The 17,512-nt window shown below is 37.5% G+C and overlaps 1 protein-coding gene across 3 annotated transcripts in view; it reads left to right on the forward strand.

Annotated features, from left to right (window-relative positions):
• The window catches only part of daam2 (dishevelled associated activator of morphogenesis 2), a 111,117-nt gene that overhangs the window by 51,080 nt on the left and 42,525 nt on the right, over positions 1-17,512 (forward strand). For all 3 annotated transcript variants that reach the window (XM_079385609.1, XM_079385611.1, XM_079385610.1), the window contains exons 2-3: positions 2,479-2,710; positions 10,943-11,032. In XM_079385609.1, coding sequence (XP_079241735.1) covers positions 2,543-2,710; positions 10,943-11,032 — 258 coding nt within the window. In that variant the 5' untranslated portion in view covers positions 2,479-2,542. The remainder of the gene's footprint in view (positions 1-2,478; positions 2,711-10,942; positions 11,033-17,512) is intronic.

The following is a 17,512-nucleotide window of genomic DNA, read 5'->3' on the forward strand; positions in this document are numbered from 1 at the left end:
GTAATTTTACACAAAGCAGTGTAGCACCTGACTTTGAAACGTGCAGGGCTCAAGTTTATTCAGTGAAAATACAGCCTTTTGAAGTTTAATCGTCATATTAATCTGTATAGCAATTCTTGTCTTTCTGTCCACAAATTTAAGACCTCTTATAATTAAGAATTTTTGTACCATTTAAGAGTTTTCATGGCCTTAAATTTAAACAATTATACTGAAGACGTTTTACGGACCCGCGGAAACCCTAAGAACATATTTCAACATTTCTGACATGCATTTGGCAAAAAACTTTTGTTGATTATGCATTTTACCTCTGAAATGTGAGGCAAGTGCAACTCTGGCGTCCCCATTGTTATTCTGTTTACCATCTTGACTGAAAAAATATTGTTTTCATGGTCAGTTTTTCATTTATTATTTGCTAATGTTAGTGAATGTTTACATTAGAGTGCATGTCCTACTACGCTGAAATGAATATGGGGAGCGGCTGGAAACTAGCAGCCTCACCTGGTTGGAGATAGTATTAACATCATACACTGAAACCAATCTTTACGCAACTTTTCAAATATTTTCAAATTGATCATCCGAGTCTAATATGATCCAGCGGGCCGTACTAAAAGACATTGCGGGCCGTATATGGCCCACAGTTTACCAGTTGCCCATCCCTGATCTATATGATGAGATTTTATTCATTTGATTGTTTATTTATATTATTTAGTGGTAACCAGTCTTTCTTTAAGTCTTTCTCTCTCATCACATTCAATTCCAATCGCAAGCTTAGGTTAATTTTCTAATAATGTTTAAATAATTGTACATAATTTTCTGTCCTGTTTTTGACCCCCCTCATCAAAATGCTCCATTTAAACAGGCATGGCGAATTGTAGACTTGGAAGTAAACGCCCAATGTGATTGTCTTGTGCATGTTTGACAGTCTATGTCCTTCACAGATGGACGGTGCTGTGATTTAGGTAAAAAATTTATAAATGCTCAGTACATATCAAACTATCTGTTTAACAGACAAAGCAATAGTGATCATGTAATAAAAACAGTTACTCACGCTTGTGTGTTGACATGATTGTCAGATCCAATATAGTCGTCACAGTTCACCTCTTTCGAAAGCATTGTGCGAATTGGTGGGCGGGCCTAAACAGGCAGTGATTCTGATCTTCTTCTGCGGAGGTGGCACTTATCCACACTATTATCGTAGAGTAGAACTTTCCAAAAGCAGTCGTTTTGGCAGACTGCTTTCAATATAAGGCATCTTTTTGAGTAACGACAATGTTTTGAGTTCTGAAACATACAGGATGTTTTTATAGAACAATGATCTTTTATATGTCAAAAGATCAAGGGAATTTTGTAGTAAACACTTGTAATTGCACTTGTAGGGTTTGATATAAGCAAGCCTGACAGTTGTATTTCCTTGTCACAATTTTGGAAACCACTACCATTCTGATTATGGTGGACTTGATCGTGAGAGCAGGGACTCCAGGAATGCTGGTCTCGTTTCCCTTTTTTGTCTTCTCTGTTCCGGTGAGTGTGATGGGTACAGCCGCCTCTTCTGGCAATTACTCATGTCCTCCCTCACTTTCCTTCTCTTTTGCCATTGACGAACATTGTAGCCTGGAAACAGAGAAGTCTTTGTAGTGCCCCGGAGGTTATTCCAGCACATCCAGAGAGGTGCCAGGCAGTTCCATTCTCTATGCCCACATGGACCAAAGAAGTTCTGGAGAGTGATGAGAGCGGTTGCTTTTCAGAAACGGCCACTCCACACAGCTGAAGGGTTCAGCCTGTAGAACAACAGCCTCTGTTTTTCATTGATGTTCCCATTCTGATGTTGAGCAATTAAAGCTGTTAGACTGCTTTGAAACTGCTTTAAATTCAACATCAGTGGTGTACATGAGTTTAGGGAACATCGTATCGGGGAGTATTGAGGGCTCTAGAAATTCTAATGATGATACAAAATAAAAATAAAGGGAGAATTCAAAACTGTTAATGCAAGGCTTCAGCTTTGCTCAAGAGTTGCTTTTGGCTTTTTATTTCTGCGGTTGAATGCTCGACACATGTATTCAATTTCTTGACATGTGTCTTAAAGGGATGGTTCACCCAAAAATGAAAATTCTGTCATCATTTCCTAACCTTCAAGTTGTTACAAACCTGTATTAATTTCTGTCTTCTGTTGCTGTTAGCCATTGACGTATGGAAAGTGAGTATGGAAAGAAATACTATGGAGTCAATGGCTAACAGCAACTGTTATTTTCAATCTTCAAAATATCTTCTTTTGTGTTCAACAGAAGGAAGAAATTCATACAGGTTTGGAACAACATGAAGGTGAGTAAATGATGACAATTTTTATTTTTGGGTGAACTATCTCTTTAATGTTTTTCAGTAGATTTAAAACCATCTAGTTTGTGATAAATTATTATGTAAACATCATGTGTGTGTGTGTGTGTGTGTTTTAATCCTGATTGGTTCTTTTCTCTCTTTCAGATCATGCCCCCTAGATAGCAGACTCTTCGCCTCGCTGGCTGTCGGCCCCTCCAGTTTGTAGAGGATGCCTCCCCGGAAGCGCACACGGCCTTCCCTGGGCTTCCTGTGCTGCTTCAGCAGCAGTGAACCCCCTGAGATCAACCTGAAAGACAGTGTACCGCTGCAGCTACTGGAGTTCAGTGCCCCCATGCCCCCGGAGGAAGAACTGCATGCCCGTTTCTCTGAATTAGTGGTTAGTATTTGCCAGCTATTTTGGTGATCAGGTTTATGCTACTAAATGTTTAATTTATTACTCTATTCTTTCAAGTAATCCATATCCATAATATATCCCAGACAGCAAGCAGTGTCGGCCCAGATCCGGCCCACATCTGGGCCGCATGGATTTCACACGGGCCACATGTGGGCTGGATCTGGGCCAAAACTATGTTGCTGTCTGGGATGTAACACATAAGTGGAAAATTCAAGGGGCTAACTGTGTGCAATCAGTGTCGCATTGGCTTTAGCATCTAAATTCTAACATTAGGCAGTTTGGAACACTTGTTGATCATAAATATTGATTAGGGGTGTGCGATATGACGATTTTTGATCGTGGACGATAAAAATGTCTCCCCGATCTGCTTTTTAAGAAATATCGTAGTATCGTGCTACAGTGCACATTATGTCAAATACAGTTCTGGTGCCTCCGTCTCTATATACTGTACAACACCACATACAGCAGTAGAGTTACTCTGACAGGACACTGCACTTATTCGTGATCGCAAAAGTACATTATTTGCACACAAGCCTTACTGGTTAAATGTTTAATTCGCGCGCTGGTCTGACGTGCGCTTTTTCTGAGCAGATACACCTGAAGCACGCGCACTAAAAAGCCTGCCTAACGGTGCCTGATTACTCAACTAAGTTATCTTTTGCGCTAATACTGTCAAAACACACAAGGTTTACATACAGACTGAGTTGATTATCTCTAAAATGAAAGTAGAAACGGATGCGTGCCTGTATATTAGATGCATGCAGCTCTTAAAGGGACAGGACACTAAACATGCTGTCGACTGTCATTAAAGGGATAGTTCACCCTAAAATGTAATTTCTGTCATTATTTACTCACTCACATGTTGTCCCAAACTTCTATTAATTTCTTGTGCTGAACCCAAACTAAGATATTTTGAAGAATGAGGGTAACCAAACAGTTGCTGGTCCACATTGAATTTGATAGGAAAGAAAAATCCTATGGAAGTCACTGAGGACCAGCAACTGTTTGGTTTTCCACCTTTTTGAAAATAGCATTTATTTTCAGCAGCAGAAAGAAACTCATTCAGGTTTAAAACAACTTTTGAGTAAATTATGGTATAAAAATAAAACATTATGACAGAATTGACAGACAGATGACAGAATATTTATTTTTGAGGGAACTATTAATTTAACGCTAACAAAACAACAAAACGCAAAGAGAAAAATCACTCACTATTCTTGACTGAAAAACTTTAATACAGTTGCTTTAGGAATCAGTCTATATAGTGTTTTATTTTTATACTTGTTCATTCAATTTGATTGAATGCTCCTGCTAAATACACATATTGTACCTGAAAATAAAGCACTGTTTGTTTTATTTGTATATTATGTGTATTTGTAATGTGTATCTTTTGTTTTTATTTTTTAATAAGAAAAATTAAATAATTAATTTTTTATCTTCGCCCACTTTGGCCTAAATATCTGCCATGCATCTTTGTCTTTCTAATTTGGCTGTAAACTTGTAAAACCAAAATAGTAAAACTAACATGACAAAGAATCGTGATAAAATCGTGAATCGTGATATTTCTATAAAAAAAATCGTGATATGATATTTTTCCCATATCGCCCACCCCTAATATTGATCATAAAAGTTGATCATAAATAAGGGGTTACACTTTATTTCGATAGTCCACTTTAGACATTCTACTAACTATAAGTAACTTTGTAACTACATTTCAACTAATTCTACTAACTCTGAGTAGACTGTTAGGTTAGGTTTAGGGTTAGTAGAATAAGTTGACATATACTTGCAAATATGTTTACTTGCAGTATGTTGTGGACCCATCAAAATAAATTGTTGGAAGTTATTAAGCAGACAGTCTACTAATACTCTAATGACTGCTAGTTGACATGTAGTTGCAAAGTTACTTACTGTTAGTAGAATGTCTAATGTGGACTATTGAAATAAAGTGCTACCAAATAAGGCTTTGGGAATCTATGCAGACTTGCATTATTGAGGTTGAGGCATATTCTTACTAGTTCAGTGAAGCAAACTCAATGCTGATCTCTTCTGCTGCCAAACAACAGTGTTTTGGAGCATCCTGAACAGGGCCATCCTTAGCTGACGCGGGGCCCAGAGCGAGGTAGGGAGTGATCGCATTCCAGAGGGCAAGGGGTGGGATGTGATTTGGGAGGGGTTATTGTGGGATTTGTTACATGCATATGCATATGTCTGCCTTCAGAGCAAAGACATCAATGAATAGTTATGCATTATGCATCATAACACCATAGGCCCCACCAACTCTCATTGTTTAATTATGTAATTGGCATGATGCATTCTTACCCAACAAATAAAATGGTATATCTGATTTATTCTGAACTCTCCTAAAATCATTGACTAGTGGATTATGTGGAGGCTTGTTAATGCAAATCTGTGTCCAGTTTAGAACATACTGAAGGCTCATGAATAAGGAGCAGTAGGTACTGGAGACCTTTTGATTTCTGTCTAGTACTTACTTAGCAAGTTGTATCGAAGTGACCAAACAAAGAACACTTTTTGTTAGGAGTAAGCAGTAGGTGGCCGACTTAAAGGTAATGGTTAACCTTGCACCCTCTGATTAAGATCAGGCTGGTGAGTTTGTGATTGTGAGATCCACGACTCTGCAGTCATTTTAAGCAAAGAGTTAGAATCAAGTTGAAACTGAATCCTAATGAAATTAGATAAACACTACAGTAGTGCAAGTAAAAGACCTATATGCACTAAACCTTCGCCCCTACACCGTTGAATTCTGTTGTTGGGCTAATGGGTGGTCCTTACAAATCTCTTGACAACAGGATAAATGGAAGAGTAAAAGAGTGTTTGTTGTGATGCACCCTGTTTAAACAGCTCTGTATAGGCTTCAGAAGGATTTGATAGCCAGAAACAAGTGGACAGTTTGTAATGGTGCCCCAGATCGCGTTGATGAGTTATGTTTGTTTGGAGCATTTGACTGCAGATAACTTTGTAAACAATCAGTTACAGATTACAGTTTAGTAGAGCGTTCTAAAAGAAACTTTTGTTGAAAGATGAAGCAGCCAACAGTATTGGATTTTACAGAAGCTGCATTGCAAACCAGAAGTAAACAATTTCATAATTAAAACATATAATAATATGATGTGAATATAACATATTATTCAATATAATAATGTTTCTGCATACATGTTAGGTTAACCTCAAGGAGCATATTAAAATAATTAAAAAATCATGTCATGAACCATTTAAAAGCTGATGACTTTGCCATGTTCTTCATTAATAAAATTAAAACCACCGGTGCACAATTTTCCACACCACAATCTGTCAAGTACATTTTACCAGCAAACATATACTCGTTCACATCCTTCTCTTCGCTCTCTGAGGCAGAAGTCTCCAAACTCATCCTTTCTAATCATCCTATTACTTGTCTGCTTGATCCTATTCCATCTCCTTCAAGCCGTTTCTCCTCACATCATTAACACATCCCTTCACACTGGGGTTTTTCTCTCAGCATATAGACAGGCTCATATAACCCCACGCGGTGTGCAGTTTTTCCCGTCTCAACTCATCCAATGCGGCTACGCCCACACGCCGATCTCCCTTTTCAGATTCTAAACATCCAATGTACCTCCGATGTGAGCAAATTGTTCGTGTAGGCAAGTTGATTCAGTTCTTCGGTTGACACGCGATGTCCCGTGATGCCAGAGGACCTGATGAGCTCACGGTACTCACAGGGCTATCTGGTGATGCATCGAATTGGTCATCCAACAATGCCAGTGGACCCCATGAGCTCACGGTACTCACAGGGCTGTCTGGTGACGTCCTCCATCCATCTTGGGTCAATGTACCGTTACTTCAAAACAGTTCACTGTTACTCGAATTGATTTTCAAAAAATAAAATCCTGAGTCCGAAGCTGAACAGACAGAAAAAGTTGAACTCTCACGGCATAAAACCTTAAACAGCATATGTAATCACAAATCTTTATAATCTTCCTCACTACTTTCCTTTCTAGCAGCACGAGTAGTACCTCTCGACCAACGGGAACATAAATATCGATAGAAACAATAAAAGATTTTATGCACACTTTGTCAGGAACTCCGTTTTAATTTAGGTAGGTTATTTTCACCTGTGAGGCCCAAAATGGGGGGCGAAGTTTAACAGGTTAAAAAAAGCCCCTTTTAGGCTTGCATTCATTTGCTAACTGCTTGTTTAAAAAAAACAAAAAACTAATACGATTCTCTAATCTTTTTGTATTCTATCTATTTGTTTTCTTTTATTTATTATACAATTAATAAAAGCAAAAAATGCCTCTAACATAAGCTTGCTCAAATTTTTTTTCTATTCCATCGGTCTTCCTTTTATTTATTATATAATAAAAAAAAAAACTTGCTATGTGTACTGCGTTAAGCTAACTGAGGCTTGTTATAGCACTTGCATATCATTGCTGTTTTGTTGATTTTGATTGCTTCCATTGTCCTCATTTGTAATAAAAGCGTCTGCTAAATGGTTAAATGTAAATGTTTAAGAGAGAATTGAATTGCAAGAGAGATTAATTTTCCTTTTCTGTCTGTCTTTTTCTGTCTGGCTAAACTGTCTTTCCCCACCCTGTTTTTCAGCTAAAAACAGAATGTGGAAAGGAAAAAATAAAGCTCATCATTTGGAGTCAAAGAATGCCCAACATATGGGAGCAGTTAGGTAAATTACAGCAACCTCATGCTTGATGCACAAAGAAAAGACTCATAGAATATTTTTGGTAAATATAAATAATGATTATAACTGAAAAAAAGCAGACTGCTGCCATGCACCATTCTTTCACTCTGGATTATCTCTATAGATTTAAACAAACAAGCAAGCAAGCAAACAAACTTATTGTACTGCTGTGCTAAACATTTAAATGGCAAAATTTTCCATTTTCCGCAAAGACAAAACAAAGTGTTTTCCATATATGAGGAATGTGTCAAAACGGGCACATTTTTCTGTAATGAAATAAATATTCTCTCACAGGAAGCTTTAAGAAACCTGAGAGAACTGGGTCACAGTTGACAGGATTAAAAGTTTTAACAGTTTTTTGGAATATGATATGCATACAAAGGCCAACTTCTCCATTCTTTGGTGAAGTTGTGCACAGACGTGTATATAATTTGGTTTATATTTATTAACTTTATAAATCTGTGGGGTTGCAGAGTGATTGTAATATAAATATGCCAGGTAGTGCCTGTTATGCAATCTAATTACTTGATAAGATGTGACTACAATGCAACAAGTGGGAAGCCTTACTTTCCTCAAAAAAGCTGCTTTTTAAAGTGGCTTTCCCAACACAGCTATCTTCCTTTCCAAAATTTCATAATTCTAAGATATATTTACCAGTCATTTTCATATTTATTTGCAACATATGCAGCTAAATAGTGTAAACATCTCTCTTGTACTGTATATCAGTTGTCTTCAAAACTATTTTGGCTCTCTATGGACGTTTCACAAATCTCTTTAAAATTAATAACCTTTCGTTGGTATGATATTTTGTTATTTAATGCTTCCCAGATAGCACACGTACGTCTGCAAGATGTCTGTTAAAGATCACTTGATCTGGAAAGCATCTGCTGTCTACAAACGTCTTGCAGACGTCTTTCAGATGTCAGTTTTACATACATTCTAAATCATAAACATTTTAAAGACATCTAATAGACGTATTTGACATCTAAAAGGAGACGTCCTATAGACTTATTGCAGATGAGCAAACACCCTAAATAATACGTCTTGCAGATGTAAATGCAGACATCAAATAGACGTCTCGGAGATGTACGTGTGCTATCAGGGTTAGAACCACTGTGCATCACAATCATTCATTTTATAAGATTTTGATTGGCCAAGCAGTATTCCAAGTTTGCTGATATTTAGTCTACACGCATTGGAATTATTTTATTCTGCTTGTCTGCGTATGTGCCATTCCAAACCAGCTGTCAGTCTGTGCATCAGTTATGGAGATTTTTGAGGGTATTTTTCATCAGTTACTGTCTTTTTGTGTGTTATGAGTGTGTCACTAAATCAGCTGATTAATTAAGGGACAACCCACCATGTGTTTATCAGAGACATGCATCGGTGGATTCTACTTTGTCATGTTATATCACATTTACAGTCATGTTGAGAGTCTAAATATAAGCACGACAACTTTACCTGTGGCCACATACCAACAAGCTATTCACGACAAATATTATTTCAAAGCAGCTTTACAGAAAATTTATGTTTCTTCATTACAATTACAAGTAATCAGAGGTGACCGTGTCAAAGTACTGTCCATATGGTAGAAATGTGTAGTTCCAGAATAAAACAAATCATGCAACAGGGTAATTGTGGCATTTAATCAGAAAGAATGAACATGCTATGATCAGTGTTTTAATATTAATATTACAATATTGCTTAGTGAAGTCTCACATACACAGCCTTTGCAGATGCCTGATGCTTGACAGAGAGTTTACAAACAAATATTTATTTTTAGAAGATTACAGAATGACATGACATAATAACGGAACAGCCCATTTTCTCCTTTCAGCTCCCTAACCTTCCTGGAGTGGAAAGGTCAGATATTTGTTTCTCTCTCATTTCTGTGGCTGAGAGTTCTGGATGTGGTGATATTGGCCAGTGAGCTTCCTGGCTACTGTCCTCAGTCAGCCTTGCTATTTACGCCCTGTGACTTAGCCTGATTAGATCTGGATGAGAAGGGAGTGGGCCAGTAGAGAAAATGTCTTGACTAATTAGTTTAGGATTGTGCTGTCATTGTGAAAGATTGTTCCTGTCAGTTTAGGAGCAGCCTAAATGAGTATTAATCTAAAGGCAAGTATTACTGCATGTTGCTGTGGGCGTTTCAGTTGGTATGATACATTTTTAGAGCCCTTAAAGGAATAATGCTTCCAAAAATACATCATCACTAACCTCTGTGTTGTCCAAACCCCTCATCACTGATTTTTCATGAAACACAAAAGATTATATTTTTAAATTTACAGATTATTCTCTCTTTCATAATGTGAACTGGGAGTGTTGACCTCCCACAAGGAAAAAAATTGGTAGGAAAGTAGTCCATAGAGAGTCACAGTATTTCTCCCTTTATCGTAGCTCTCAGATGTCATCTAAATTAAATACAAATATGGTTTTGATGTGAAAAATTAGACACACAAGACAAAAAGGTTTAAAATCATTAACATCAGACTTGATTTTATGGTTGGTTTTACTGTATGATTGCATATTCAGGTAAATTATTCCTCTTAGTTGTTCATTCTCCATTTTTGTGTATCTATGCATGAGGCTTTCTGCTTGGTTAGTACTGGCTAAAACAGATTCCTCTTTGTCCCTTGTGGGCCACATATGACTTCCTTCCATTTTGACCATCTCTAAATCTTTCCTTCTCTGTCTTTACTGCACCTCACTCCCTTTAGCACTGCCTTTTTGTTCTCACTTTTACTGTATGGCTTTTAGTTTTGTTTCCATTTCACTCTAAAATGTACACTCTCTGTGTAGTTCTCTTTTCTTTCTGTCCTTAGGTAACTGGTTTTATATTTTTCACAAAAAATTAAAAATGATCATTTCAAACAGACACTGTCAGAGTAAGTTGCTTTTCAAAACCTGGCCTCTGTGTCAGTCATGTATCCTGACGGTATATATTTGATGAATAGCTTATCTTGTTCAAAGCTCTATTCCGGCAGTAAATACAAATGAAAACTTAAAGGAATTCTTAAGGGAGAATAAGTTGTCTTCAACTATGGGTGAATAAATTATTATTTTTTTTCCCCCAGTTGGGGGATTTTAACATTATGTTCCCCTTCTACTATTGACATATTTTAGCTTTAACACATGGCTTTATGGAGAACTTGCAGGTTTGCGAATTTGAATTGTGAATGCTTTTAAATTTAGTTCCTGAAACATAATTTTTTCACAATATAGGGTATGTAGTTTTTATTCACAGAAACTACCTCACACAAAACTTTCTGCATTTTTCTTTCTGTATGATTTATAAGCTGTTTTCCTTATGGGGACATAAAAAATGTCCCATCAACATCAAAAGTGACTTGTTATCACTACTCTTCAAGGGGACATAATATATAGGGAATACCAGGTACAACCCATCCTCCCCACACGCACAGACAGGGCTGGTATCATTGCTTTTCACCATGCTTTTAATAGATATATGAGGTTAAGTGTGGCTCAGCTGTCATGTCCTCTCCTTTCCTCAGGATGAACTGGATCTCACAGACAAGAACAGGGAAGCCATGTTTGCTTTGCCTGCTGAGAAGAAATGGCAGATCTATTGCAGCAAGAAAAAGGTGAGTCCTTCACAACATAATCATTTAAGGTTAGCAGTTTAAATGTTTCTGGCTACTTTTTCGTTTGACTGACTAGAATGATTTTGCATTCTTTGCAAGGAAGAGACTTTAGAGTATTTTTTCACAGATTCAGAAGTGTAAACATTTCATTGTGAGACAAAGCCTTTGAAACAGATGTTGGAAAACTACAACTTCTTTGAAACCTCTGGCCAAAATGTAAACCATACTTATCACACACACAGCCCCTCCCTTCCTCTTCTGGACACGATCCTTTTGGATCCCATGTCTGTGGTCAGCCACTTTCAGGATATTACTCCCTTTCACCCTGATTACAGAGAGAGAGAAGATGTTGGCTTATTTCAGAAGCCTCAGTAGAATACGGATTTAAACAAATGGGTTTTAGTCATTTCCAGGTTATGTTTTTATGGAAGTGGTATTGTTTTGAAAGGACCTGCAAAGTGAACAACAGCCACTTCAGTTCCGGTCTGGAAATGTTGTATTTGATTCCATTATATTTCCAAAGTCTTGTATTAAGATTGGATCCATGATACCCACATGCTTGCACCTAGAGCACTTGGCCTTTTTGGGTTTGGGAGGTGGGAAATAGGTAAATTGGTTCACAGCTAAAGATTTGTAGCTACTAAAACAGATCCTGGAACAAAGTTGTCATCAGTTGTTGTTCTCTCGGTGCTCCTGCACTCAAAAAATATTTCCTCTTAGAGCAAAAGTTTAAAAAGAGAGGGAAAAAATGCTCAAACCAAATCCAGGAAACAGGAACCAGAACCAAGCAACAGACGTCTTGGAAAACAAGTTGTGAGACCAAACAAAAAGCTCATTCATGTCTGCTGTAATGGAGAATTGCCATACAAGCCCACCACATGGCCTGCTTAAAATGCCCAGCAATGTAAACAGAACAAGCAAGGCTGTGTGTTTAAGAAGGCACTCAAAAGAGAGACCTGAATGATTCAAGAAGGGAGAGAGAAGTTGAAACTATTTTCCTGAGGCTCCCTGTAAGAGAAAACCATTAAGTAAATATCTGCACAGCCTTTAGAAATCACTGGTTCACACTCCCAAGGTCTCCAGTTCTTCTGTTTATTAGGAGTCCTGCATATTCACTTATGCCATTTGTGCAGATGGCTAAAGCGTCCTGTAGATTCTTTATTGCAACAGACAGCAAGCCAACTGCTTTCAATGAGATGAGTTTACCCCAAGTTGAGAAATATTTTGATCAGAATGCCTGTGTAGTGCATGAGTTCTGATTAACCCCATGAAATATGTTCAAGCCTCTGTAGATCAAGAACCAAGTGTGAAATTATTAATTCTTATGACTGTGCTAGAATCCGCCAAAAGGGCAAACCAAAGGAACTTTATGTCTTTCTAGACAATCTGAAAATGGAATATGCATCTTTCTCTGCCTATGAGAGAGAAATAGAGACTTGTCTGGTGGCTCTCCATAGCCTCAAGCTGAACATCTCATGTGGCTCCTCAGCAACCACACAAGTAGAGTGACATTTCAAAAAGACAAGGGCACATAACAAAGTTTCTGCCAATCTCGTGTGAATCTTGAGTAGAACATGCCCGAGAACAAACAAACACACTTGCACAACTCCGTTGCTTCCCCGAAGAAACAAACTGCATCCACTGTTCACGTAACACTGGGTTCTTTGGGAAGCTAAACAAGGTTATCTTTCCCTCACAACTGCACTTCTTTGGTGACATTTTAGAATTTGTGGTCTAAAAACAAAATGACAAATCCTTTTCGAGCAAGTCCTGTGTAGCGCTGCCAACAAGTTTCATAATAATATATGTATATATATATATTTTTTTTTTTTTACAAATTGCTAATTTCAGATTTCACTTTTTTTTTTTTTTTCTCAAATGTCTAGACAACTCAAAATGGTCAACACAAGCTGACACTTAATACAAAAAAAACACTGTATCATGCATTCATGTTCTATTAGGCTAACTGAGACTTGTCATAGCACTTGCATGTTGCTCTTTTGTTGATTTTAATTCCATTGAAATCCATTGTCCTCATTTGTAAGTCGCTTTGGATAAAAGCGTCTGCTAAATGACTAAATGTAAATGTAATATCTTTAAAGAAGCCTTGAACTTGCAGAATCATTTGCTCAAAATAATTAACAATGAAACACCACAAGAACATTAACGACCACCCACTCACAGTAACGAGAGTTTTGCGGTGTAGTTGAGCATTAAATATTGTAATACAAAATATGTGATATGTGTTTCATTACAGTACTACAGTGAATCATTGAACAAATTCAGAAATTTAAGGTATTGATAATGTTATCAGATCACAACATTTGATCACAGGTTCTCATTACAATGGGCCTGCATCACAGTAATATCATGGTCTGGAAAAATAGTACATGGGATCATGGAAACTGTGTCTGATAAAGAATAATGATGAAAAATCACATCCATGGATAATGTATTTGAAAACTATGCTTTACGAGTAATTCAACTGTATTTTTATTTTTATTTTTATTTTTTAATATACAGTGCCCTCCATAAGTATTGGAACAGTAAAGACAAAATTGCTCTGTTGGCTGTGGAATCAAGACATTTGCAAATATGATTAAAAGATGAATATGAGACAAAACTACAGAATGTCACGTTTTATTATTGGGTGATTCAACACATAGATGTTTTACCAAATGAAAAGAACAGCACTTTTAGAGTTCATCCCACTCATTGATGTGAGCATAAGTATTGGGACAGTTGAACATAAGGCCAATATAAAAGATTAAAAGCTATTATTTAGTTGCAGATCCCTTGCACACAATCACAACAGTGAGTCTGTGACCCATAGACATCACCAGCCTCTTGGTCTCATCCTTTGAAATACTTTTCCCAGCCTTTAATGCAGCCAATTCCAATTGTTGCTTGTTTTGGGGAGTTTCTGCCTTTACTCTCCTCTTCAGCTGGTGAAATTAATGTTCAATCAGATTTAAATCTGGAGATTGACTTGGGCAATCTAAGACTTTCCATTTCTTTGCCCTTATAAATTCCTTGACTGGACTGGCAGGGTGTTTTGGGTCATTGTCCTGATGCAATATGAGGCACTCCCCAATGAATCTGGTGGCATTTTCTTGAATATTGGTAGGCAAGATGGTTTTGTACCCTTCCAAATTCATTCTGCTACTGTCATCATACATTAAGTCATCAGTAAAGTTGAGAGGGCCTGTTCCAGAGACAGCCATGCATGCCCATGCCATGACACCACCTCCACCATGCTTTAAAGAGGAGGCGGTATGCTTGGGATCATTGCAGTTCCCTTTTTTTTCTCCACGTTTTTGCTTTCCCATCACTTAGATAAAGGTTCATCTTTGTCTCATCGGTCCATAAACACAGTTCCAAAACTCTTCTGGCTCCCGAGGACAGTAGATTGTCAGAGCATCACCCCAGCTTTCTGGAAGTTGTTGGTGATTTTTACAGGCACGCCTTTTAGGGTTCATTTTCACAGCTTTTATGATTTGTCTGTCCTCAAATATTGTTGTTTTCTCAGCCGATCAGGTAGTTGTTGGGTGCTGGTGTCGCTAGTGGTTTCCAAACTCTTGATTTCTCCATGCCCTTTGTTTTTGTTATAGCTCTAATTGACTTCCTCTTTTCTTTTAGCACCCACATTGCTTGCTTTTCTCTCAAAGTCAGCTCCCTCATCTTCATCTTGGTTTGTGTGTGTCATCATCGAATGCAAGATTCAGAATACAGAAGTAATGGATATAACTGATACGACACATTCCCTGCTTTTAATATCTGAAGAATTAATGCAACAGGACACAGCTGATCACTTAGAAAGACCTGTGAGGCAACTGTTCCAATACTTATGCTCACATCAGATACAGGGATGAAACTCTGAAAGTGCTGAACTTCTTAGCTGGTAAAACATCTATGTGTTGAATCACCCAATAATAAAATGTGACATTCTGTAGTTTTGTCTCATATTCATCTTTTAATCATATTTGTAAATGTCTTGACTCCTCAGCCAACAGAGCAATTTTGTCTTTACTATTCCAATACTTCTGGAGGGCACTGTGTGTGTGTGTGTGTGTGTGTATATGTATATATATATATATACACACTCACCTAAAGGATTATTAGGAACACCTGTTCAATTTCTCATTAATGCAATTATCTAATCAACCAATCACATGGCAGTTGCTTCAATGCATTTAGGGGTGTGGTCCTGGTCAAGACAATCTCCTGAACTCCAAACTGAATGTAAGAATGGGAAAGAAAGGTGATTTAAGCAATTTTGAGCGTGGCATGGTTGTTGGTGCCAGACGGGTCGGTCTGAGTATTTCACAATCTGCTCAGTTACTGGGATTTTCACGCACAACCATTTCTAGGGTTTACAAAGAATGGTGTGAAAAGGGAAAAACATCCAGTATGCGGCAGACCTGTGGGCGAAAATGCCTTGTTGATGCTAGAGGTCAGAGAAGAATGGGCCGACTGATTCAAGCTGATAGAAGAGCAACTTTGACTGAAATAACCACTCGTTACAACCGAGGTATGCAGCAAAGCATTTGTGAAGCCACAACACGCACAACCTTGAGGCGGATGGGCTACAACAGCAAAGACCCCACCGGGTACCACTCATCTCCACTACAAATAGGAAAAAGAGGCTACAATTTGCACGAGCTCACCAAAATTGGACGGTTGAAGACTGGAAAAATGTTGCCTGGTCTGATGAGTCTCGATTTCTGTTGAGACATTCAGATGGTAGAGTCAGAATTTGGCGTAAACAGAATGAGAACATGGATCCATCATGCCTTGTTACCACTGTGCAGGCTGGTGGTGGTGGTGTAATGGTGTGGGGGATGTTTTCTTGGCACACTTTAGGCCCCTTAGTGTCAATTGGGCATCGTTTAAATGCCACGGCCTACCTGAGCATTGTTTCTGACCATGTCCATCCCTTTATGACCACCATGTACCCATCCTCTGATGGCTACTTCCAGCAGGATAATGCACCATGTCACAAAGCTCGAATCATTTCATATTGGTTTCTTGAACATGACAATGAGTTCAGTGTACTAAAATGGCACCCACAGTCACCTGTGTGTGTGTGTGTGTGTGTGTGTGTGTGTGTATGTGTGTATGTGTGTATGTATGTATGTATGTATGTATGTATGTATGTTGTACACTTACCTAAAGGATTATTAGGAACATATATTTTGAGCAGTTGTATCATTCTATAAAATTTCATCTGATATGACAGTCATATCAGATGAAAAAGTGCTAGAGTTTTAAAAAATGTGTTGTTTAATCCTCAGTTGAGCTTTTTTTTTGTGAAGAGTATTGAAAAATCACATCAAGGTTCTGATATTACTGAACCATCGTTGTTTTTAAAGATCACAATCCATAATTGAGACTAAAAAGCTGGTATCCCACAAAATGTTGTGGAGCATTAATCAAAACCCTTGCAATTTTTTTTTTTTTTTTTAATGAGTCATTGATTTTGGATAAAATCAAGTTCTTGTTCAAGCCATTTTACTCAGAAATGGATATGGTGATATGGTAATAAAATCAGTCTCAACTTTAGTTCCACATTGACTTTAAACATCCTTGACTGGACGTTAACTTGAGAGAAGCAGGTCTGTATAAGATCTGTATAAATACAACACTTTTTCTATTGGAAATAGATTCTCTATATATTTTGGCATGGTGAAAGAGAGGACAACCCAGTGAGATGTTGGATTTTGGAAAGATGTCTGTCTAGACCTAAAAATGAGTCCAATTACTGCATTGGCTTTGGGACAGGCAGCATTATGTTTGCTAATGTGATTTAGCTGGGGGGGGTTCTGGAGAGGCAAGCTGTTATTGAACACACAGATTCTTGTTTGGCCCACAAATATAGTTCAGTCCTCAAGTCACATAACATACTTTTGTATGGTGTGCATCTTGTGCAGACTGTTTGAATTGTGTCATAGCTCTTGAAGAAATGTTTCAAAGCAGTGTGTCAAATACTAAATTAAGACTTTATTAACACACAAACTGCTTAAATTTTAAATTAAATATTAAACCAATAGAAATGTAAGAAATGAAAGTTTCTAGTCAGGTCGGAGTTAGGTGTGCTAGATGTGAGCTAATTATGAGCACTTTACATATGCATGTAAATATTAGTATGTAAATTAATGAAGGATTCACTATTTGTACATAGCCTATTAATGTATTAACTACAATTTATAAGACTGCAATTGAGTAACTATGAATTAGCTACAAACTAATAGTTTACGAATGATTTATTACTGTTTACTACTTTATCACTGTATACTAGCTATAAAGTGTTACCTACTTTTTTATGATGAAATTTAAGTATATTTACAATCAGTATTTCTCAGCTTGGTCCAGTTTCCCCCACAATTAAAGACATGCAACATAGGTACATAGACAATAAATTGTCCATAGGTGTGTGTGAATTTGTGTATGACTGGCCATCTTTCCATGGTGTTTGATGAT

The sequence above is a fragment of the Barbus barbus genome (assembly GCF_936440315.1).
Source record: "Barbus barbus genome assembly, chromosome: 30".
Classification (NCBI taxonomy): Eukaryota; Metazoa; Chordata; class Actinopteri; order Cypriniformes; family Cyprinidae; genus Barbus; species Barbus barbus.